Here is a 22335-nt window from a genome sequence, read left to right on the forward strand (position 1 = left end):
TCTGTACCCAGCAGAGCACAGAGTGCCCTCTGAGGGTCAAATACACTGGGAGGAGGGGCGAGCTGTGCTCCTCCCAGGCTGGCATGTGGGGAAACCCAGGCTCCAAGAGCTTGTTTCTTGCCCAAGGTCATGCTGGGGCTGGAATCACATCCAGTCCGCCTCGCAAGCTCCACTTCTCAAGGGCTGCACAAAATGTACCTCCCTTAGTGCAGGGAATGCCGGAATACACAGGTGGTTTGCGGGAGGTGGGGGTGGGGGGGAGTCTCTGCATTATCCAGCTCCTGAGGGCAAACTGTAGTCTTTCCTGTGTTTCTGGCATCTGGCAGAGAATGTGGCACAGGAAGTCCTCAGGAGATGCGTTATGCTCCATGGTCTAGCAGGGGCAGGTGGAGAGCAAGAGGACTGGACAGGGGCCAGAGTGGAGGGGCTTGTCAGACGTGGTGCCCAGCGTGGCCTTTACCCAAGGACACTGGGAGCCACAAGGGGTGTCCGGCTGGGGAGTGATCATCGGATCTGTAGTTCTGTAGTTCCGAAGCTCTGGCTCTCGGGCTGTGATGTGAGGATGCAGTCAGGGGGCAGTACACACATGCCCTCTCCTAGCAGAGCTCAGGAACATAAAGGCTGGCTTCATCCTGTCCCTGCCCTGTCTGGCCTTGCCACTGATGAATCACTGTCACTTATAAGCTATGAAACCAGGGCAAGGGCTTACCCTGCTGGGCCTCAGTTTCCCCATCTGTCACTTCATGCCTACGGTGCAGGGGGAGAGTCCAGTGCAAAACACATGGAAGCCTCTTCCAGCTTCTAGCTGCCACCAGTTCTGGTTTGGAGGAAGTGCCTCCTTCCTGGGGCCTCTGCTAAAGGATGTTCAGGAGCTCAGTTCACCTTGCCAGCTTGCCCCCTGGGGAGTGATGGGGGCTTATGGGTTTCCGGCCCAGGGCCAGTGTCTGCCATGGGCCATCTTCTCAGTGCTCATGGGCTGGCACTCCCAGGCCCCTCATGGAGGGTGGTTAACAAAACCTGCTTCTTTCAGGGCCTCAAGAGAGAAGGGCCTGCTCTCGGTGTGTATCAGAGAAGAGGAGAGAACCCAGGAAAGTGCTGGTAGGTCCAGGAAAGGGTTCCGTCAGTCAGCCCTGGGCACATATGAATCAGTCAGCCAGGCCTCCTGGATGTGTGACCAACCCCCTGCCAGCTTTCCCTGCTCTATATTCTGTATGCCTGCCTGGTCCCCTGTAAACTTGGGGGATCTGCCTGGAAAGCTTTGTAGTGTCTTTGGGCAAGTGGCTCTTTACAAGGCTACATAAAGTCAATGAGGCCTCTGGCTCCCCCTGTCCCCACCCCATGCCCCTTGGGTGGTGAGAGTTAGAAGGGGGTGGCGTGAGGAATGGAAGCAGTTGTCACTTGAGGCAGGGCAATGTCAATGAGGTGTTTCTGCCAAGGGCCTGGGCTCAACGAGGAAGCACACATGAGCTACTAGGACTCACATTTCCCAAAAGCTGGGGGAGTGCAATCTGGCTGAGGCAGAGACCAGAGGCTTCTTGCTATGCGTCTGTTTCTGCACGTGCTGGTGACGGGCACTAACGGATGCGGGGTGTATGGTGGGCTGGACAAAATCACAAGCCTGTTACATGCTCTGCTTAATCCTTACAGCTCACCTACCAAGTCAGTCTTGTTATCCCCATTTTATAGATGAGGAAACAGAAGCTGAGAAAGGTTAAAGACTGGCCAGAGGTCACACAGCTGGAAAAAGCAGGACCAGGATTCAAAGGTAGTTCTGCCGATTGCCGAGGCCTGGGCGCTCACACTACCTGCCCTTCTGCATCTAGACATAGCTCGAGAACTACCCAGAATTGGGCCCACGGGCCCCAGCAGCAAATCCAGGGGCTCACTGTCCGGGGCATTCCTGCCGCAAGCCTGCCGTGCACTCCCTTGCCATGGTCACTGAGCAGTAGGGCCCAGGTGACTCTCACCGGCAGCCCCACAGGACAGGTCGACCACTTGGGAGTGCCCAGTGCCTGGCGGGGCCCCAGAGGAAATGAGGCCAAGGGGAAATGTCTCCTGGCTCCCTCTCCCTCATGCAGGAGCTACGGGCTCCTTCAGGGCAGCGGTTGCTATGCAGCCTTGTTTATTCAAGGAGAGCCTGGCAGAGGCCAGGAGCACGCCAGCAGCAGGACCAGGGGCTCTCCAACAGCCTGGGGCTGGCCAGGTGTGGGGCCACGTTGTCCTTGCCCCCTTGGGCCCATGGGCCACATTGTCCACAGAGAGATTGCAGAGCCTGGATTCCTCCAGTGACAGGGGTTGGCCTCTGGACAGAGAGGTAAGGGGGTGTGCAGGGCAAAGGGAGTGGGCGGAGGGTCAGCCTGCCTGGAGTCCTTGGAGGACAGATCTAGAGCAAGGACAAAGGGCACCCAGGGATGGAGGCTGTGGGGCGTGGGCAGGCCCTTCCTCTCTCTGGAGCCTGCGGTTCTCTGAGCCTGCGAGCCAAGGAAGGGGGCTGTGCTCTCCTCCTGGCCATGACCTCTGGCAGAGCTCCCTGAGTGGGGGCCAGCTCCACTCCCTGGGATGCTGAGGGTGAAGGTGTCGGAGGGATGAGGAAGGCTCTGTGTTAGGGGCACAGGCTGTGGGCCGGCTGGAAAAAGCAGGATTCAAAGCCAACTCTTCCTGCTGCCCAGGCCTGGGTGTTCACACTACCTGTGCTTCTGCGGCTGGGTTTGAATTCTGGCTCCGCCTCTTACTGGCTGTGTGGACTTAGGGTTTTTTCATTCTGAGCCTCAGTTTCCTTGCCTATAAAGTGGGGGTTAAGTGATACGTCCCTTGGGGCTGCCTGTGAAGGGTGGAGGTGGTAAGGAGAGAGAGGGGAGAGTGTTAGCCCCTGTGCTAAACGGAAGTTACTTTTGTTGATGCCATTATTACTACAGGGGAGATGATGGTGTTCCTTTCCAGAGCAGACTCTGGGCTCCAGAAACAAGGGTTTTGTGAACCACGTCTCCAGGACAAGGACTCACATTGGCTGGGGACCTCAAAGGGCTAGTGTTACCTCCAGAGCCCTGGGAGGGGCTGTAGGGCCTGAGCTTTGTGGATGCATCGCTGCAGAGGGTCACCCAGGCAGAGGGTGCAGGGGTGTAGCCAGGCGGGTCCCCTCTAACCCCAGGCTGCCCACCTCGGCCCTGTAGCCTTGGCCTAGGAGTCTAGAAGAAGGAGGAATGTCATGGGAGCAAGTGATGGGGAGGTGTCAGGCTGAGCTCGGGAGGGACCTACTGGGGCCACCTCACAGGCACCTGGCTCTGCTCACTGGCGTGGATGCTTAGAAGTTTATTGTTTTATACTCAACCTCTTGGCAGCCAGAAAAATGTATAAAACTCACCAACTGTGTCAAGTAGGATTATAAAGTCAATGTGTAGCCACCACCGCCCAGGGCAGGAAAGAGACGCCCCCCAGGGCAGCCTCCTGAAGGCTCCCCCACAGGCCCCTCCCCGTCACAGCCACCTCCCTGCCCCCCAGGGCTGACCACACTCCCCACGTCCTCTGGCTTTCCCACGAAGTCTTACCATCTCTGCATGCATATCTAAGCTGTTGAATTTTGTCTTCCTTTGAACTCCATACAAACAGAATGGTACCCTCTGGAGTCTTCCGTGCCCGGCTTCTTTCAATAAACACTGCTCTGGGGAGTCACCATGGCGCTGAGCGGAGTGGGGTTGAGTAGTTTTTCTCATTTTCATTGCCGTGGAATATTCCACGGCATCAATACCCATAACCTTTTTCTCCAGGTTCCTGTTGGGCATTGGGATTATTTCCAGATTTGGGCCATTGCCATCAGAGCTGCTTGGAACATTCTCATACTTCTGTGTTGGTTCACAACATGCAAGGTTTTCTCTAGGGTAGATGCCCGGGGGCCGTCTTGCTGGGCATAGGGCTTGCATGTCTCTAACTTTATTAGATGAACCAGACGGCTTTCCCCCGAGGCTGTGCCCCTGTCCCAGTCGCCAGCCCTGCATCAGAGCCTGGCTGCGCTGCGTCACAGCAGCACTGGATGTCATCATTTTTTGTCAATCTTTGCGGACTGGAAGCATCCTAACTCATTTGTATTTTCCTGATCAGCAGTGGGTCGGGGACTTCTTTGTCTTTCTTCCTCCTGGCTTCCCTCCTTTTTGGACCTGCCCCTGGTCTCCTTGCTCAGCATCCTCATTGTGCTGCTTCCCAATCTCTGTTTTCCTCTCTGTCCTGTAGACCCCTCTGTCCCTTTGCCTCCATTCTCCTTCTGAGGGGACAATCATTCATCCATGTCATTTCTCTGCCATCGATCTTGGAGCAGCAGTCCCAGACTTCTGAGCAGCTGTCTGCAGGTCTGAGATTTTCACTGTGTTTGTACTTCAAAACCTATGGATTTGGGCCCTCCTTGTGTCATTTCTTGGGCCTTGGCTTTCCCTTTCAGGAAAATAAGGACAGAAGAAATGGCCCTCCACAGAAGCCCTTTCAGTTTTCCAGGCAAAACCTGGCATATGTCCTGGAGAGGCACCTGGAAGGTTCTAGCGTTTGGTCAAGCAGGGTCAGCTTTCTCCTGGGGCCACCGGGAAAGGACAGAGCTGGTGGTCCGAAGTCTGCTGAGCTTCTAACAGGGAGACTTTTGTGAAGAGCCATTTCCTGGTACAGGACAGTCATTTAGACACTAGGCAGGGCCACCCCAAGTTTGCTGAGATGCTGATTGGAAGAGATGTTTAATTCTTCTCAGCCCTTCAGGTCCTCTCATACCTGTAAGTGCTCACGGAGTGGAGCTCCAGCTGCTGGGCAGGGGTCCCCGAGCGGAGAAGCCAAGCAGAAAGCCTTCCTGGGGCAGTGGACTGGGCGACTTTGCGTCAGACTCCAGGACTAGGATCAAACCCTTGGACCACTCAGACCTCAATGGTGGAAATGTCAGGGAGGATGGGCAGAAGGCTTCTGAGTGGCAGCCAGTGGCTGTGTTTCAGGCAGGCTTGACACATGGCACCCAGCCCCAGGAAACGGTCCTCAGGAAGCGTTGTCATGGCCTGACCAGGCACTGCCGTCTGAGGCAATGCACTGAGCAGTGCTGAGGTGCCCACTTAGGGGAGGCCTTGGTGGGAGGGTGGAGGAGGAAGCTGAGGACCTTGCCAGCTGGTGGCCAGTGTGATGGCTGCAGGGGTGTGGCCCCTCAGGGTAGGCTTTGGCTGTGACTGCCCTGTAGCAACTTCAGGCCCCACATTAACCCCTCACTTACCAGCCGGGACACTAGCTGATCTTCAGGGTCTCTTACAGCTCAAAATTCAGTGACCAGAGAAATAGAGGAAGGCACCTCTTGCCCCACAATGTGAAGCTTCGTTGATCTGATCTAGCACATGATCTGATCTCTAATTTATATTTGCATCAAGATGATACACAAAAGTGGGACAGACTCAGATTTTGAATTTTGTAAATTTGTGGATATGTTATATATCCTTTCCCCTAGGGACACCACTTACTCATCCAGTGCCTTTGTGTGGATTAGAAAAAGACATCTCATGATCAAGGCACTTTACTTCTCTTCATCAGAGAAAGGCACTAAATGTAGCAAATCCGTAGTGTCTACAGTGTGAATCATGCCCCCTTAATTATGATGCCTTGTGCAGTGCCCAACCTGAACAATCCCACAGGGCGGCTGTGCTTGTCACCTACTGCCATAGTCTTCCAAACAGAGCCTACATAAAATTTTTTCTCAACCATGGGCCTTCCCATGTCTTCTAGACCAATGATCCTTATATCAGAATTCACGGCCCTAGACATATATGCAGCTCTTTCCTTCCTCTCTCTGTACCCACCTCCCTCCCCCCCCAACACACACACTGAATTATTGCAAATGGAAGGCTTCATTCTTCAGCTGTGTTGGGAATAAAAATGGTTGAGAAGTTCTGCTTTGGGCTCTTGGCCATGAGATCCACCCTATCCCGGAAAGTCATTAAAACGCAGGCACTGACTTCCTCCTTAACAGACTCTGTTCTGGTAAGAAGGGATCTCTTGGAGCATTTCCCAGCAAGGTAATACTTGGGCTGCTCTTCCAGGTGTCCTGCCCCAGCCTGTCCACGGACGCGTGCTCGTCCCCGAAAACTTATGCAATGAAGGACATCCGTCAGGTGGCACCTCCATGCTACCACAATATTACCCCTGAATTCTTGCTTCGGGGCTAGACAACTTGAAATGCTTTTCATATTTTATTGAATACTCTCAGTAATATTGTGAGAAAGGTGTTATTATTTCCCTTTTGCAGTTAAATTGAAGGCCAGAGAGGTTCAGTAATGCGTTGTAACGTGTGAAGTCACGCAGCTAGTAGGCGATGGAATTAGTGCAGGGCTGTTAACTCCTGAGCGCACACTGTCCTCTCATGTCTCCACTGATTAGTTCTAGGTCTCCATCCAGCTACTTACCCTCTCTGAGCCTCGGTCTTATCATGTATAAAATGAAGACAATAACATCTGCCATGTTGCGCTATTTCAAAAGCTAACTAGAACCATCTGTGGCAGTACCCGGCCCTACGCCTGGTGCAAACCAGCACGGAACTAAGAAATGTTAGTTCCCTTCCCTGTTTCTTCTCAAGAAAGCTGTCTGTGAAGATGTGCTATAGTTTTGATTTCTTCATGCATGTGTGCTGCAACCGGTTATGGAGGTCTTACTATGCGCCAGGCACTGTGTTCGTCGCTTTGTGTTTCTCTACAGTCCTGTGGGCCTGCTAGCTGATGCACCCCCTGCTGTCTGGAGCACAGAGGGTTACAGGAGGATCGACCCCACCTGATCCCATTACAGCAGGGAGGTGGCATCTGCAACCAGTGGGTGTAGCGCCAGAGCTGGTGAAGGGGCCCGGGAAGGGGCATTAATGGTGGGGGGGGGGGCATGTCATCTGTGAGCTGCCTTCCTGCCAGCCCTGAGTGGGGAGCCTGAGTGGGGGTCCTTGGGCACCTCTCCCAGGGATTCTGGTGGGCGTGGGGTTCAGTCTCCCAGTTTTGGAGGAGATGGCTCCTGGACTCCAGTCCCAGAAGTCAGATAATGTCATTCTTCTCCTTGAAAAGTCTTTAGAGTTCCCCTCGCCTGCAGAGCAAGTGCAGACTCTGAAGAGCACTATGGGTCTCCCCACACTGGCTCTCCACCTTCCCAGGCTCGGGTCCTCCTGCCACGCCCCAAACTCACAGCCTGTTTGTTCCTCCACGCCTCTACTCAGACAGTTTTCTCAGCCTGCGAGGCCTTCCTCACTTCCCTCCTCATCTAGACCCTGCTTCTTTCCAGGCCCGGGGAGGATGCTGCTTTCCTGTGGGGGGTCTCCAGGTGCCTAGTCAGACAGCACCGCTGCCCTCCCGTGTGCCTGTCCCCGCCCAGGACCCACTGTGCTCCAGCCAGTGTCACGGCAGGTGTTGCTTCCCAGCACAGCAAATCCCAGGTGAGAACCGCGGGAGGGCCCGGCCTGGCTAGTCTGAGCCTCTGACCCTACGGACCTGTCTGTCTCCTCCACGTGAGGGGCACCCGTGTCACCTGGATCTGTCTTGCAGGGACGGAGGGCTGGCCCATCATAACTTTAAGGATGGTGCATGGGCAGAGGAAGGGAGAGGAAGAGTTTACACCTGATCTTATTGACTGTCTAGCAGCAATGGTGCTGAATTTTTTTGCACGTGACTTCACTTAATCCTGACCAAACCCTTTGGTAGGACATTTTTTTAAATGAAGAAACCAAAGCTCAAAGGAAATAAAGAAATTTCTTGTTAATATGAGAGGGGCAGAGCAGGGTTCAAACCCAGCTGTGTTTTACCTCAAGGCTAAAGATCTAGGTGTCCTGGGGGTGGAAGGGTGGTATTTAGGAGCATTCTGGGCTCGGGGTGTAGGGTGGGAAGGCTGCCCATCTGAGGCCTCTGTTTAGAAGAGAATGTTTCAGTGGGGGATATTTTTGGGTTCAAAATCGAAGTTTGTTCACTCTGCCATCTTTGCCCTATTCCCCTTCTCTACCTATCTTGACATGTCACCACTGTTCCCCCCCGCCCCAGTATGTTCAAGGAGGTAAGAACTCTGACTTCTTGGAACCCATGCCTCTCAGAGGTCTCTAAAAGGAGGAGTGGGTAGTGTCACAGCCACACGAGGGAAGTTGCACCTGTGGCAGCCCCGAGGTGGGTGGGCAGCTAGGGCTGCATCTCAGGACTGGGCCCCCATTCTCTCCTGGGCCTCTCTGCAGGTACAAGCGTGATTGGGATCTTGTCGCTGGGCCTGACATTCTTTACAGGGCCAATCCTAGCTTTGTTTCCTTTCCACTTGAAACCTGAGTCCCCTCTGTGGCCTCTCTTCATTCCTGTGGTGCCAATCACCATGGAACCTGTGTAGCTATAGCTCTAGTGGAAGGAGCAGACAATGGTCAGTTACCTTGGGCCACTCCATTCCCTAAACTGGGAGGCCAAGGGTGGAGGAGCCAGCTCTCTTGGGCAATCCAGAGCCTCAGGGAGTAAGGACAGAATTTTGGTCCCCAGAACCCACTGGCTAGTCATCCTGTAGGTCAGGGGGTGGCTGTTCCAATAGAGAACAGTCATTCCTTGGTGCCCAGAACAGAACAGTGCCAGGTGCAAGTGGGGGTTCAGTGAATTGTGTCTTGGGGGATCAGGTGCTAAGTACACTTGATGCTAAGGCCCAAAGTTTTATCCACATTTGGGCTGGGATTTCTGATCTTGGTTTTTATAGTTTGTACATGAATTTTTAAGCTCCTACCAGGTTGTGGGCCTCTGTGACTTTCCTGGGGAGGTGCTACCCATTGTTTTCACATAAGACATAAGACATGGTCATTAGCCACATGCAGCTGTGGCCACTTCCCCTTGGGCAGGTGCCTGGGAGATCCTGCACACAGACCTTGGGGGTCTAGAGGACACACATTGTTGACACGGTCAGGAGCAGGCCTGAGAGGGGATCTGGTGGCTGGGTTGCCCTGGCAGGCTATGACGTGGCTGCAGGTCTCTTCTCTGTGCTGCAGGTGTCCCCAGGGCATGGAGTAATATCAGCTTCTGGCCCAGTGGCCATTGTGCCTGCTGAGGAGGTTGTGGCAAGTGGGGAGGGGGCTGTCTTGTTCAGAAGGCCCTTAGCAGTAGCGCTGGCCACTGAGACATATGCCATCTGTACTCTCAGGTAGCTCCAAATTTTCTCTTTAGTCTCCTAGAGAGTGATCACTTTGGGGAAACTGAGGCAGTAATAACCACTTTGACAGCATAAGGTGAGAAGCAGGGCTGAGATCTCAGTCGGAAGTGAATGCGAACTGTAGCCCAGTGGTTCTCAATCCTGTTTGAACATCAAAATCACTCAGAAGTCAAGAAAAAGTAACCGAACAGATTCTCATGACCTGGTCCCTAGAAGACTCTAATTCAGTAGAGGCCAGAGGTGGGGCCTTGGAATCTGTCGTCCTTTCTATTTGTTCCCGGGTGGCTGTGATCTGCAGCCAAGGCTGAGAACAAGGGCTGTAGCTAAATCTCGCTTTTCTGCATATAATTCACATAGAAAGCCAATGCTCTGGTTAGAAATGGCAGGTTTCACTGTCTGCAATGCCTGGGCTCTGGCTTGTTTTGCTTTAATTCAGCTGTGGATGGCCTGTCCCCGCCTGGAACATTCCTGCTGGGCTTTGCCGGAAGCAGCTGCTTGCCAATCTCTTGAGTCTCTTTGCCAGCCCACTGGGACGAGGGGCGGGTTGTTGAGACCTCTTCCACCACCTGCTTGGGAGAAGTGCTGGGTCTCAGGGACATTCCCTTGTGGCCAAATACTTATCCTAGTAGTCAGCAGACAGGGAGCTGCGAGGAAAATTCTCCTTGGACAGGGAACCTGAGGGCTTGAGGACGTAAGCAGAGAGACCAGGCAAAGGCTGAGCTGGAACCTCTGTTGGGGCCAGAAGTGTTGCTAGGAGCTGCTCTGCCTTCTGGGGCCAGGGTGGGGACGGTGGCAGGCTGGCTTCCAGACGGAAGGAGGTTTTCTCAGTTTCTGAGTTGGGATTTGCTGCTCAGCAAAAGGAAGTTGGCACTGACTGCATCCTGCCCTGTCCCCAGATGATACCTCGAGGGAGCTGCTCCAGAGTAGAGATTGGGAGATGTGGCCTTTACCCCTGATTTTGTCACTGATCCACTCTGGCCATCCACCTCCCTACCCGTCGAGGTGAAAACAGGTCACCCTTATCTCAGCAAAGACTATTAAATTGGGTGAAGTCACATGGTGAGACCCTTGTCACATGGAAAGAGAATGAAGTCAGGTCCGGAGTGAGAGCTGATGATTGACCCCAGGGGATTAAGGGAGACCAGAAAGAGGCTTGAACTGGTCAAGCAGTTGGCCACAGGGCGATGCGGTGACTCTCTGACAGGGTCAGAGGTGTATGGCTTGGTGAGACAGGTGGGCCATGAACTTCGTGCAGATAGAGGCTGGCACGTCCTGAGAGAAACCAGGGAACTGCTTTCTGGGGAGACCCTGCCACATCCTGAGCGGTAAGCGGAGTCACGGAGCTCTACATGTGTTACGAGCTTCCGGGGAAGCAGGCAGAGAAAACAGGTTTTTGGTTTTGTTTTTGTTTTTTTAATTCATGAGAGACACAACACAGGCAGAGGGAGAAGCAGGCTCCACGCAGGAAGCCCGATGTGGGACCTGATCCTGGGACCCCTGGACCACACCCCGGGCCGAAGGGAGACACCAAACCACTGAGCCACCCAGGGATCCCCAGAAAACAGGTGTTTGAAGAAAATAGAAACTAATAGAGAAAGAAGACATCAGATTCCGCCTTGATAGATTCCACCTTCCCCAGAGACCCTAGGTGTCCTTGTCAAAGCCACAAGTTTAGCCAGCTTAGCGACTTTCGGTGACACTCTTCGTAAAACAGCCCTGCTCACGGTCATGCGGCCTTGGCACTTGGAAAGTTTCAAGTGTCTCAGAGAGTCAGAACGTCAGAAAAGAGATGTCCTTTGGTCCAGCAGCAAATTTTCTCACTGGGAGAGTACTTCGGCTCCTGATGGGCTTCCTACAAAGTCATTTAAAAAGTGTGTTATCTGTGCGGACTTAGCTCTGCCGCTCCCTACTGTAGGCCCTGGATGTTTCGGGCTGCAGCCTTCTGGACGCCCGAGGACTGTGTTTACAGCCCAGGAAGTAGCACCTGCCTCCGGACAACCTCCTGGCAGCTTCTCCACCCAGGGCATGGGCAGCCGCGATGCTGTCCCTCCAGGTAAGGGGCTGCACTCTGCCTGGGAGACGTAGCAGGCAGGTGGCCATGCCTTTCCCCCCGGCCCAGCTCTCTGCTGGCTGACGCTGGCCGTCCATGCTCAGCTTGTTGTCTGGGGGCTTCCTGGCCCCAGGGAAAGGCTCAGAGTGTTCTAGAAATTCACTAGAGGCTGAGCTGTGCCTCCATTGTCTGTGTTGGTGGGCTGGCTGAGGAGCTGGCTTGTTTTGTGGTCAGAGGACATGAGGCTGGGCTCTCAGGGACGGCTGGGTGTCTCTGTCTCTTCGGCTGACAGGGCAGGAGGATGGGAACAGCGTGGCTAGCTCGGTGTCGGGAGGTGGGGTTCCAGGTCTGATGCTCTGCCTCTGGGAGCTGGCTACATGAACCTCAGTGTCCTCTGGAGAGTGAGGAGATCCACAGGTCCTGCCACAGATGGAAGGGGTGCTAGTGAGGTGGGGAGCTGCTTTTCCCTGGAGAGGTTGGAGCCAAGGCTCTGGGATGACTTGGGAGGGAGGTAGAGAACCCTGCCATGACAGAGTCGTTCAGGAAACAGGTCATTACCTAGGGGCAGAGCACCCTGGGGCTTTGATATGTTAATGTAAGAACAATTTTAATAATTTAGTGCCACATCAGATCCTGCTGGACATTAGATTCTTGTAGGGAAGTGCTGAAAGCTTAAGAAAAACCTGGAAATCTAGAAATAGAATGAAGGTGTGACCGTATGAACCCCTAATCCTGTCCAACTCCTTTGCTTCACTGATCTGGGGACTGAGACTCAGAGAGGCTAGCTTATTTCCTCAAGGTCCCACAGCTGACAGAAATAGCAAGGGAGCAGACTCCTGACTCCTGGTCTAGGGACCTTCCACCCGGGAGTGGGTGTGCTGGGTTGCACCTTGGTGGGGGCTTCTCCAGCTGGTGGTCCTGAGATGTACCTCAGATGGGGAGCCAGGGGGTGTAGGGCCAACGATTCAGCTTGCTAACATTTAAGTGCCTCCTGAGCAGGTCCTGCAAAGAAGACTAGGACGGGGTTCCTGTGCCAGGGTGTGGCAGGGTGGGGTGGGTAAGGTGGAGCACGCCTGGGCTGCAGTGGGGACACGGAGGAGAGGCAAGGCTTCTCAAAGTAGTGACTGCTTAGCCGAGGCCTCCTCCCCACTTCCTGACCCTCAGCTCGGGGCCCCACCGCTGGGCTCCGAGCCCCACACTGTCACTGCCTATTCCTCATCGTCTCCCCCACCGGCCTTCAGGCCTTGCCCAGGACAGTATCACTGGGGACTGGGGCGCAGAGCCCCTGACAGGCAGCGTTTGATACATATCCGCAGTAGGGATCGACCGAATCAATTTGCTGAGCCGGGGAGGTTTTGGAGGAGATAAAGGGTCAGTGCAGGACACGCTGATGAGGGGCGGGAGGACTCTCAGGAGAGGGTTGTTGGGCAGGTAATTAAATGCTCTGCTTGGCCACCAGCCACCGTGGGGAGAGGTCAGGGTCGAAGCCATAGATTGGGGGTTACTGCATGAAGGTGACAATTAAAGGCATGGCAGGGAGAGGCCCATGTGAGCAGCTAGAGGGAGATGTGCAGGGGAGGTGGGGCAGGGGAGTGTGGGGGAGGGAGCCCGTGAAGGGGCCTGTGAAGGTGTGGAGTGGCCGGGTAGGGGTCGGGGCTGGAGCACAGCTGGACAGAGAAGGCCGGCAGGTGTGGAAAGGGGGAGCCAGGCCAAGAAGGCTGGGCAGAGTGAGGTGGTGGGCTTTGGTGGGATCATGGCACCCTGGCCAGCTGGGTGCAGGGTGCGAGGTCCCCACCTTGGGCCAGGCTCTTGCTTGGGGTATGGGCCACAGAGCCCCCCATGGGGGAGGGTGCTGGGGCAGTCTGTTGCCCGTCCGGATCTCAGGTGCTGCTCTTCCTGTGTTCTGTCCCCAGCCAAAGTTCCGGCTCCGGTGGCAGTGTACTGTGGGAGTGTCCCTCGAACCAGCGCTGGGCCCCGCGCGCCCCCGGCTGGACGCAGCGACTCCAGGCTGCAGGCTTATGGAGAAGGTGAGGTTGGGGGACGAGGCCTGCTGATGCAATCCCACCATGTGGCCTTCGATGCCCCGAGTGGCCTCTCCGGGTTCCACGGGCAGCTGCCCCATCAGGGCTGGGGAGCGGAGAGCAGAGCCTAGGCCTCCGCCTGGAGAGAGGACGTACGATGGCCTAGATGCCTGGCTGGGCCCCCCAGCTATAGGCAGAGCTTATATTTACAGTAGTGTCTGCTCTAAATGCCCCTCAATTCTAGGTGGGTCCTTTCAATTTTGTGGCTCAGGGGATGGAGATGCTAGAGGGGGACCTACAGGAACAAGATGTGGGGATCCCAGCACACCCCTCACTGTCCGCAGAACACAGGGAGAGCCCCGGGAGGGCAGGGCCTGCTGCCCCTCACCTGGGGGTCTGGGCAGGCAGGCAGCATCCAGGGCGGAAGGCGAGGAAGAGGCCGCCGGGCAGGGGACAGCCGCTGGCGTGGTGGTGTTCAGGACAGCCATCCAGATTCCCGGCCTCTTTCTGCTCTACTTCCAGCTGCAGACCCCCTTCCCTGCCGAGCCCTGGTTCGAGGGTTTGCAATGGAGAACATGATTACTCTAGCGGCTGGCCCTCCTTCAGGCTACAGGCCTGGGGTGGCACCAAGGTCACCTCTTGCTGGGTCTGGTGCTGTCCAGGATCTGTGACCTCTTTCTGCAGGGGTCACGGCTTATGTCAAGACACTCCAAAAAATGCTTTCTGTGTGTGGTAGAAACTCTAAAAGCTGGTCTCCTGGTTTGCTTTCCCCGGCTCTCCCATGGTCAGGGCTCCTTCAAGGACTAGTTCAAACATCACTACTTCATGAAGGTTTTCTAGATCCTTTTCTTCCTTCTCTACATGCATAAAGCATTTTACTGAGATCACTTTTACGGCACATCTCACCTTTTACCTTGTAATGAACCCATTTAGGGACAAATCTTATTTCTTGAATAGATTGAAAGTCCTTTAGTGGTAAGGACCGCGTCTCCCCCATCTCTGGACCTCCACTGCCTGGACAGTGCTTGGCACCCACGAGAGGCTCTCACTGAGTGTTTGTTGAATGAGCACTTGGATAAGCCAGTGTCTGCATGGAAGCATGCTTTGTTCTGAGTCACCTGAACTCTTTTCAATCTGCATTTGGTATTGTTGGGTATATATTTATATATTTTAAAGATTTTATTTATTCATAAGAGACACAGAGAGAGAGGCAGAGACACAGGCAGAGGGAGAAGCAAGCTCCTTGCAGGGAGCCTGATGTGGGACTTGATCCCGGATCCCAGGATCACACCTTTAGATGAAGGCAGATGCTCAAAAAATGAGCCACTCAGGCGTCCCTATTATGGGGTATATTGAATGAATTGGTTGGGGTCCTGGAACTTGCTGCTGGATGGTGGTCCCTGAGCAGAAGGTCTTCCCTAAGTATTTATGGCCTCATGTCTGTGCTGTGATAGGGCTACATGTTGACTCCCCTTTCTTCCCTCAAGTAGCTCATGACACAGGTCTTGTTAAGGTTAGGCTTCACAGAGGCTGTTGAATGAATGAATTGAGCCAAGGAGCAATAGTGACGCCAAGTGATCAGGATTCATGGGGCAAGGCCGGATGGTTCTAAGGGAGCAGCACCGAAGAGTTGGCTGGTGCCCCGTGCTGCTGTGGGTGCTGTGTGCCTAGCTACTCTTGCCTCTGTCTCCCTCAGGCTCCCTCCAGCCAACTCTGAGCGTCCCGCTGGAGAAGCCGCTGCACCTCTTGAGTGGATGCAGGGACCCCAGCAGCCTCAAGCTGGATGCCCCCCTGAAGAGCTGGCAGGCCAGGAATGGCCACCCCAGGAGCCTGGCCACCTTGTCCCTGGGGTCCAGCCCCCCAGCACCCTTCTCCTCTCTGGAGTCTGAGGTCAACAGTGTGGCCCGGGACACCACCCAGATCAAGGACAAGCTCAAGAAAAGGAGGCTCTCAGAGGGGTTGGCAACATCCTCCCGAGGTGAGCCCTGGGCCCAGTGCACCCATCTCCCACCCACCCTGAGGCCAGGGACCCCAGGCTACCTGGCTGTGAGGATCGGTAGGTCTCTGCTGGCAGCTGGGTTCTCTCCCAAGCTGGTCAGGGCGCACCCAGCGAGCTGCCCTCCCGGGAAGGCCACCTTCCACCTGGGCTCTGCAGTGGCCTCCCAATGAAGCTCCCCATTCCCCCTTGCCTCCTTCTCCTCCTGCAAATCTTCTCTCCAGAAGGATCTTTCTAAAGTGCCGACCTGATCATGTAGTTCCTCCCACTCCCACCAGTGATGCCTAGAACCACCCCATGGTTTGGGGATGTGCTTACAGTAAGCTCCTAAACAGTCCCCTGTGCACGAGGCTGTCTGTCCTCACCCTTTGTCTACACCACACTCACCCCTGCTCTCTGCTCATCAGATACACTGCCCCCCCCCCATTCTGGAGCAGGTGGGCTCCCTCCAGCCTCAGGCTCTGACAGGCTACCTCCTCACCTCCCTCCATTGCTCGCCCATCCTTCCTGCCCAGCTCAGAAGCCTTCCTCAGAGGGGCCTTCTTGCCTCCCCAGTCTGCCTCCGTCCCAGTGACACTCTCTACTAATGCCCTCCAGTTTTGCGTCTCAGCTCTTTTCACGGTTTGCATCTGTGTATTCACTTGTGTGATTATTTGTTCCACATCTGAATTTTGGACTTGGCGGTATTCTCTAAGAGGGCGGGCACGGAGAGAGTTGCCTGGCAAGGGAGATTCTCCAGAAACGTTTGTTGAGGAGATGAGCAAAGAATTAAGCAGTGGGAACTTTATATTCCAGTAGTGGACAAACCAGGAAAACGGGCCAGGTTCAAATCTCAGTCCTGACACTGGCTGGCTCTGGGACTTTGGGCAAGTCACCCCTTCAACCTCGGTTTTCCTGCAGTGTGATGGCGATAGTAATATGCCGTGTGACAGAGTTCAGTGACAAATCGTGCACAGAATTCTCAGCACCTGGCGTTGTGGGTAGAACCTAATAAATTTTCATTTTCTTTTCTCTCTCCTCTTCTCCTGGACAAATCGTGTCACTGGGTCTTTTCTTAGCTCAGTGAATGCTTGAGCAACAAGGAATAAGAAGACTTGAAGTCTTAGGAAGAAGGGGGACATCCTGTTGAGGGGCAGGTGGTTGCCGCTGTCAGACTTGGGGTTGTACCTGGCCAGCCCTGCTTCCCTTGAGGTCTCCCTGGGGCATGATGGTGCCCAGGAAAATGCAAGGGAGCCCCTGTTAGGAGTCCCCCTGGGGCTGGACATTATGGAGGCGGCAGGTGGGGGGGTGGTCAGAGTGCTTAGAATTTCCAGGTGGCTCAACTTCTGGAATTGCCGGGCCAGTGACTCCCTCCTTGAGAGGTCTGAAGTCTTTTTCTAGACCTGTCATCTCTTTTTTTCACCAAGTTCTAGTATAGGAGAAAAAGAACAGGGGTTGTTCTATGCAATGTACAGATGGGAAGTGGTCTTGATTTATCAGGTCCCTCAGCAAGTGTGGTGGCACAGTGCCCACTGGTCCCCTGAGCAGGCCTGGGCTGTCCTCTCCACCCTGGACTGAGGCTATGTTGGCCTCTCTATGCCACCACCCAGAGGGGGCCCAAGGTGGGTACCGTCTCCACCCAGCTTGTGACCCCGTCCTTACATCTCTCCCTTCAACACGCTCACAGAACTGATGACAGGGCAAAGCAGAGCCAGGCTGGGCAGGGGAGCCAGAGAAGCTATTTTGACTTGGTTGTTTTGATGCAGCTGCTTTGATGTAGTTGGAACGAAATGGCCTTTGAAAGTTACACACTCATTTGTTTTTTTTCACCACCATAGGGACGGCAGGGACATGCGGCTGCTCCCGATGGGGTGTGGCGAGGGGCAGAGAGGATGCCTGTTGGGCACATAAGTTACTCGTAAAGGAGCTGAGAGTGTAATGGTCTGCTTTTAGATTAGGTCAGGGTGTCCCCTGTGTCAAAACAGCAGCACCCCTACATCATCAGCTGAAAAGGACGGGGGCACCGAAGTCATTTATGGGCACCCGCCATGTGCCAGGTCCTTTCGTGGTGTTGTACGCAAGTCGTTGAATCTTTGGATAACCCCTTGACGTCACTCCTTTCATTTCACAGAAGAGCAAATGGGGCTTCAGAGACTTGCCCAGCTCCCCCAGCCACTAGGCCGGCCCGGAGCCCACTGGCCTCAGTCCTCGTCTAGTACTGGCGTGCTTCCCTTCCTGTCCAGCCTGCCTCTGAATTTTAAATAGATGACTTTGATTGGCTCTTTTTACCAAATTTTATAGAAATGGGAACAGACCCTCAGCAGTGTCGGCTTGCTCAGCCTAGAGGTGGGGGTGGGGCTGGGGTGATCTCCTCCTCCCCTCACAATCCCAGGCATCCCTGGAACATATGGCCCTGTTGCCAGTACCTGGATTCCCTCACTCCCCGTGCTCCTGGGACTAACTTATGCCCCACCCCTCCCAGTCTCCCTGGATCCTGTGGGAGCTCCCAAAGGAGTTCCTCTGAGGAGTGCCATCCCCCGGGCCACCTCACAGAGGCTCCTGAGACTGCCCAGGCCGATGCCTCCCATCCAGAGCATCCCCACCACCCCTGAGGCCGGCGGAGCCAAGGAGAAGGGCCTGGACCCACCTGGGAGCAGTCAGGGTCCGCAGGGGCTGAGACCCGGTGCCCAGGAGGTAAGGTGGTTTGGCTGCTCGGAGTTTTGCCTGTCTGTCCTGTCTTTATTTTCATTCTTTACCACCCAACCCTGGTCCCTGAGCCCTGAGCTTCTCTGGAGGTGTGCGAGGGGCTGCCTTCAAGGGCAGGGGTGGCACTGGGAGGGGCATCTTCCCCACAGCATCCAAAGCCTTTGTACCTGGCCTGGGAGCTTGGCTGGCTGCCCCAGGGGTGCTGAGCACAGGCTGTGTGCCCTCCAGTCCTACACTTGGTGGTCCCTAGGCCTTCTCTGGTCTCCATGTTCCAGAGTTGCTCATGCCCTGGCTTCCACTCTGCCGCTCACTGGCTGTGTGACCCTGGGCCAGTCATGGTCCCCGCTAGGCCTAGTCTGCACGTCTATAAAAAGAAGATATTAGACTAGATGTTTTTGAAGATCTCTTTCATCTCTGATGTTGTAGGATTTTCTGAAGTGAGGAGAAAAACAAATAATAATAACAAAAAGGGAGTAGGGATGAGGGGGCCCCGGCAGGTCTTCTGTTGTGGAGGGGTAAGGAAACAATGAGCTTTCGGTGTGGGTGGGAGGGTCCCAGGGTTGTGTAGCTGAAAAGAAAAATGAGAAGACACTTCCCAGCACTGCTTGTTACTCCAGGTGGCTCCTGATGAAAGGGACCGCCCTGTGTGAAGGGCCTGGAACGTGAGCATCCAAAACCTTCCCCCCAACCTCCGCTCCAGGTGCAGATCTCCAGACAATACCTGCACTGCAATGACGAGAAGATGCACAAGTCGCTGGGGGGCATTGTGATCCCGCCCATCCCGAAGGCCGGGGTGTCTGCTGGGACCTCCTCCTGCACACCTGGCTCCCTTCCCAGCTGCTTGCCTCCAGGCCAGGATGTCCTCACGGGCCTCAGGGTCCCCCGCACACGGTAAGCGACCCTAAGTCAAAACTGCCCTGCAGTCCTGTCCCCTTCTCGCTGCCCCCCGCCCCCAGATCCGCTGCACAGGGCCAGGGCAGAGCTCTGGGGGGCCGGGCACGTGAAGACTGGCTCACCCATGAGCCACTGGCCCAGGGAGGTCACAGCACCGACGCCTGCTCACGCCCCTCGGCCTCTGTTGTCCACCCGTCTCCTGAGGCCTCTGGGTCTCCAGGGATGAACAAAACACGAGCTCCATTCACAGTAGCTCTTTGTTATTACATATTTTCTTAATGAACAGATACTAAAAATACAAGCACTACCAGGTATGTGTATGGAAGTGGGAGGGGATGGCTCACAAAAGTTTTGGGCTTGAAAAGAGGTCTTCATCCTCAAACCTGTTTGAGAACCAGGGGGGTGGAGGGTTGCTGTGTCGTGATGAATCTGAATTTATGGCTCCTGAGTGACACACAGGAGCTCTTCAGAGGCCCTGGAACATCCCCAGTCAGTCCAGACTGATGGAGCCAGTGCGCGTGTGTGAGACACAGAGACAGACAGAGACAGAGAGACACAGGAGAAGGGAGAGAGGTATCCCTTCTCACATCAATTTGGGGCTGGCGGAACTGAATTCACCCATTTCTCTCCCGCCCCCTCACCTCTGTCTTCCCTCCTTCCCAGCGCTGGCCGAGGTGGGCCTGCTCCTGGAGGAGAGCGCTCCATTGCCCTCTGCTCTGCACCCCGTGTCCTTCCTCCTTTCTCCCCTCAGAGGTGGCCCTGGTGGCTGGAGGGACAGGACCCCAGGCCATCACACCCATCTCACTGCTCGAGGCTTCACATCATGTGAAGTGGTGACATCCTTGTCATCTTCTCCTTCTTTGTCCTCCTGACTTGAAACATTCTTTTTTTTTTTTTTAAGATTTTATTTATTCATTCATTCAAGACACACACACACACACACACAGAGAGAGAGAGAGAGAGAGAGAGAGAGAGAGAGGCAGAGAGAGAGGCAGAGGGAGAAGCAGGCCCCATGCAGGGAGCCCGATGCAGGACTGGATCCCAGGACTCTGGGATCATGACCTGAGCCAAAGGCAGATGCTCACCCACTGAGCCCCCCAGGCGCCCTGAAGCCCACTTCTTGACCTTCTAGGCAGTGTCCCCTGCACTCTCCTGCGTCCATCTCTTACACGTGGCCATTCCTGCGGTTTGGTCCTGGCCCTGTGTGCCAGCTCCTTGTTCTCTCCGGGGGAGTCTCGTCTGTGCTGGCAGCATGCGGGGATAGGAGTCTTCCTCATGCGCCCTCTGCCCTCGGTCTCCCTAGAGTCGAGCTCCACATCCCACCCTCCTGGTGGGCATCTCTAGGGTCCTCCTGGCCGATGCAGGTCTGGCGTCAGAGGGAGAGAGGGGGTCTGTGCCACCATCACGGCCACACTGATGGGCCACCTCACGTTTCCCCAGCCTCCCTCCCTCCCATGACCTGCCACCAGGTCCCTTCCATTTCTAATTTTGGCATCATCTTTGGCTCTTGCTCCTGTGGCCTCCGGTCCTGACAGATTGCCACACCCCACCAGGTCTTCTGTAAACAAGGAAAATACGAAGGCTGCCACCCGTCTCTTGCCCCTGCCTTGGTCTCTGTTTCTCAGCGGCTCCCTCTTGAGCCCCCCTACAGCTCCTAGCCCGGCTGCTTGCTGCCTGGGCTCTGCGTGCTAATCTTCTGTTCTCCTGCAGCACCCTGTGGACCTTTCCTCCATGTGATTCACATTTTATGACGTCCTGGGCCTGCAGCTTAAAGCCGAGTTTCCTTGGTCTGACGTTCAGGGCCTGTCCCAGCTCGCCACTCTGCACGCCTTCTGTGCTGCCCTGCAGGAGCCTTCCTGCCTCCAGAGCCCCGGGGGGTACCTCCCACTCCGTCCCGCAGCCCCAGCACCAGCCTTCCCCCAGGGCCCCATTCAGCTCCTGTGGTTCTTCAATCCCCACCAGTCCATGCACCAAGGCCTTCCCTGCCCTCCCTGGGGATAGCGATCTGGGGCGAGGGGTGGGGTGGGGGGAGGTGCCTCCTCTGTGCTGTCCATGTGGCATCCAGCCCATGGGCCTCCTGACCACACTTTTATTTAAACTGCCTATCTATCCATCAACTGGGAGCACTGCAGGCAGAGGCCATATTTCAAAATCTGTGTGGCTCCCATGGTGCCAAGCTTGGTACCTGGCACGGGTAAGTCACACAATAAATATCTGCTCATGTGCCACCCTCCTGTGACGTGGATTTCTCTCCAGGCACCGGGGGTGGCTAGCACACACATGGGAAGGAGCCTCCATTAGCATTTCTTTCCTCCCTTCGCTGTTCACCCACCCATCCCTACATTCGTTTACTTAAGTGCTACTAAGCACCTGCTGTGTGCCAGGCGCCGTGGAAACAAAGCCAAACAAGACAGTCTCTGTGTCCTAGGAGCTCATGAGAGAGATTTATTAGTAAACCGTTGGATCGACGTCTAGGGAGGGAAGTGCTAAGATCGAAGGCTGCCCATCACCCATCATTCTGGGAAATGATCTCAATCAGGCCGGGAAGCCTTCTTGGAGGAGGTGAGGCCTGAGCTGACAGCTGAGGGAGAGTCTGTAAGATGAGGAGGAAGCAGTGTGAGGCATTCCTGGAACTGCAAGCGGTCGGCACGGCAGCACCGGTGTTGGTGTGACACAGGCGGGGGCGATTAGCAGGGCCGCACAGCCCCGTGTGCGACACCCAGGACCGTGAGCTTTATCCTGAAGTAGCAAGGCACCACTGAAGGCCTTTTGGTGTGGAAGTGCCACCAGATCTGAGTTAGACCACACTGGTGACCAGCATGGTGCATGCTGAGGGGGGGTCCCCGAAGGGGCAGCGGGGAGAAGCCACGGGTGCCTGAGCAGGGCGGAGGCAGGGGTCTGCGGCATCTGTGTCTGGCCCCAGCCCGGCCTGGTCTGGTCTCCCCGCGGTCAGCCTGCGCTTCACTCTGCAGTTGGAGCAGCATCTCCTGTAGCTTTGAACTCCTAGCCAAGAGCTTCTCTACAGAGCCCACCCGCAGCCCCTCCCTGGGTCCCCCCTCCCGCCCATTGTGCCATCCCGGAGCCACCCAGCGCTCCTCACCACACTGGCTCCTACTTGCCACCTCTCATGGTGCTTCTTTTCTCCCCCATTCTTTTAAGATTGTTTCGGGAGAGTGGGCCTCGGGAGAAGACCCCTAAATCTCTGGGTATGTACTCCCTATGCATACCCCCACTTGCTGCTTATTCAACTCCCTGCTTCCTAAACTGGGTATGAGATCAGAACTAAGCCTGGAGTAGGTATGAGCCCCTCATGTCCTGGATGGGGAAGCCGAGGCCACCGGCAGTGCCACCTGCGAGGACAGCGGTCCTTGCTCTGTGCCAGGCATGTGGGCGTATACCAGTACGTGAGCTCCACGATACCCCAGCTGAGAGAGAAGCACAGTGCCTGTGTGACACAGGGATGGGGGCACCGAGACTGCGGGCTGGACCCCGTCCCTGGCATGGGAGGCAGCCTGTCCTATTTGCATGCACCTTGCATGCCTCCAAAG

General features: G+C 55.4%; 1 protein-coding gene across 7 annotated transcripts in view; it reads left to right on the plus strand.

Annotated features, from left to right (window-relative positions):
- TOGARAM2 (TOG array regulator of axonemal microtubules 2) overlaps positions 1-22335 on the plus strand; it is an 83764-nt gene that overhangs the window by 8658 nt on the left and 52771 nt on the right. For 2 of the 7 annotated variants that reach the window (XM_025454279.3, XM_025454282.3), the window contains 10 exons: positions 1031-1098; positions 1687-1765; positions 7264-7414; positions 10346-10466; positions 11057-11194; positions 13105-13218; positions 14909-15190; positions 17670-17881; positions 18594-18784; positions 21947-21993. In XM_025454279.3, coding sequence (XP_025310064.1) covers positions 11167-11194; positions 13105-13218; positions 14909-15190; positions 17670-17881; positions 18594-18784; positions 21947-21993 — 874 coding nt within the window. In that variant the 5' untranslated portion in view covers positions 1031-1098; positions 1687-1765; positions 7264-7414; positions 10346-10466; positions 11057-11166. Of the gene's footprint in view, positions 1-1030; positions 1099-1686; positions 1766-1984; positions 2315-7263; positions 7415-9575; positions 10467-11056; positions 11195-13104; positions 13219-14908; positions 15191-17669; positions 17882-18593; positions 18785-21946; positions 21994-22335 lie in introns of those variants that run through there. The other 5 variants (XM_025454281.3, XM_025454284.3, XM_035700448.2 and 2 more) reach the window with 5 other exon arrangements.

The sequence above is a fragment of the Canis lupus genome, chromosome 17 (genome assembly GCF_003254725.2).
Source record: "Canis lupus dingo isolate Sandy chromosome 17, ASM325472v2, whole genome shotgun sequence".
Lineage (NCBI taxonomy): Eukaryota > Metazoa > Chordata > Mammalia > Carnivora > Canidae > Canis > Canis lupus.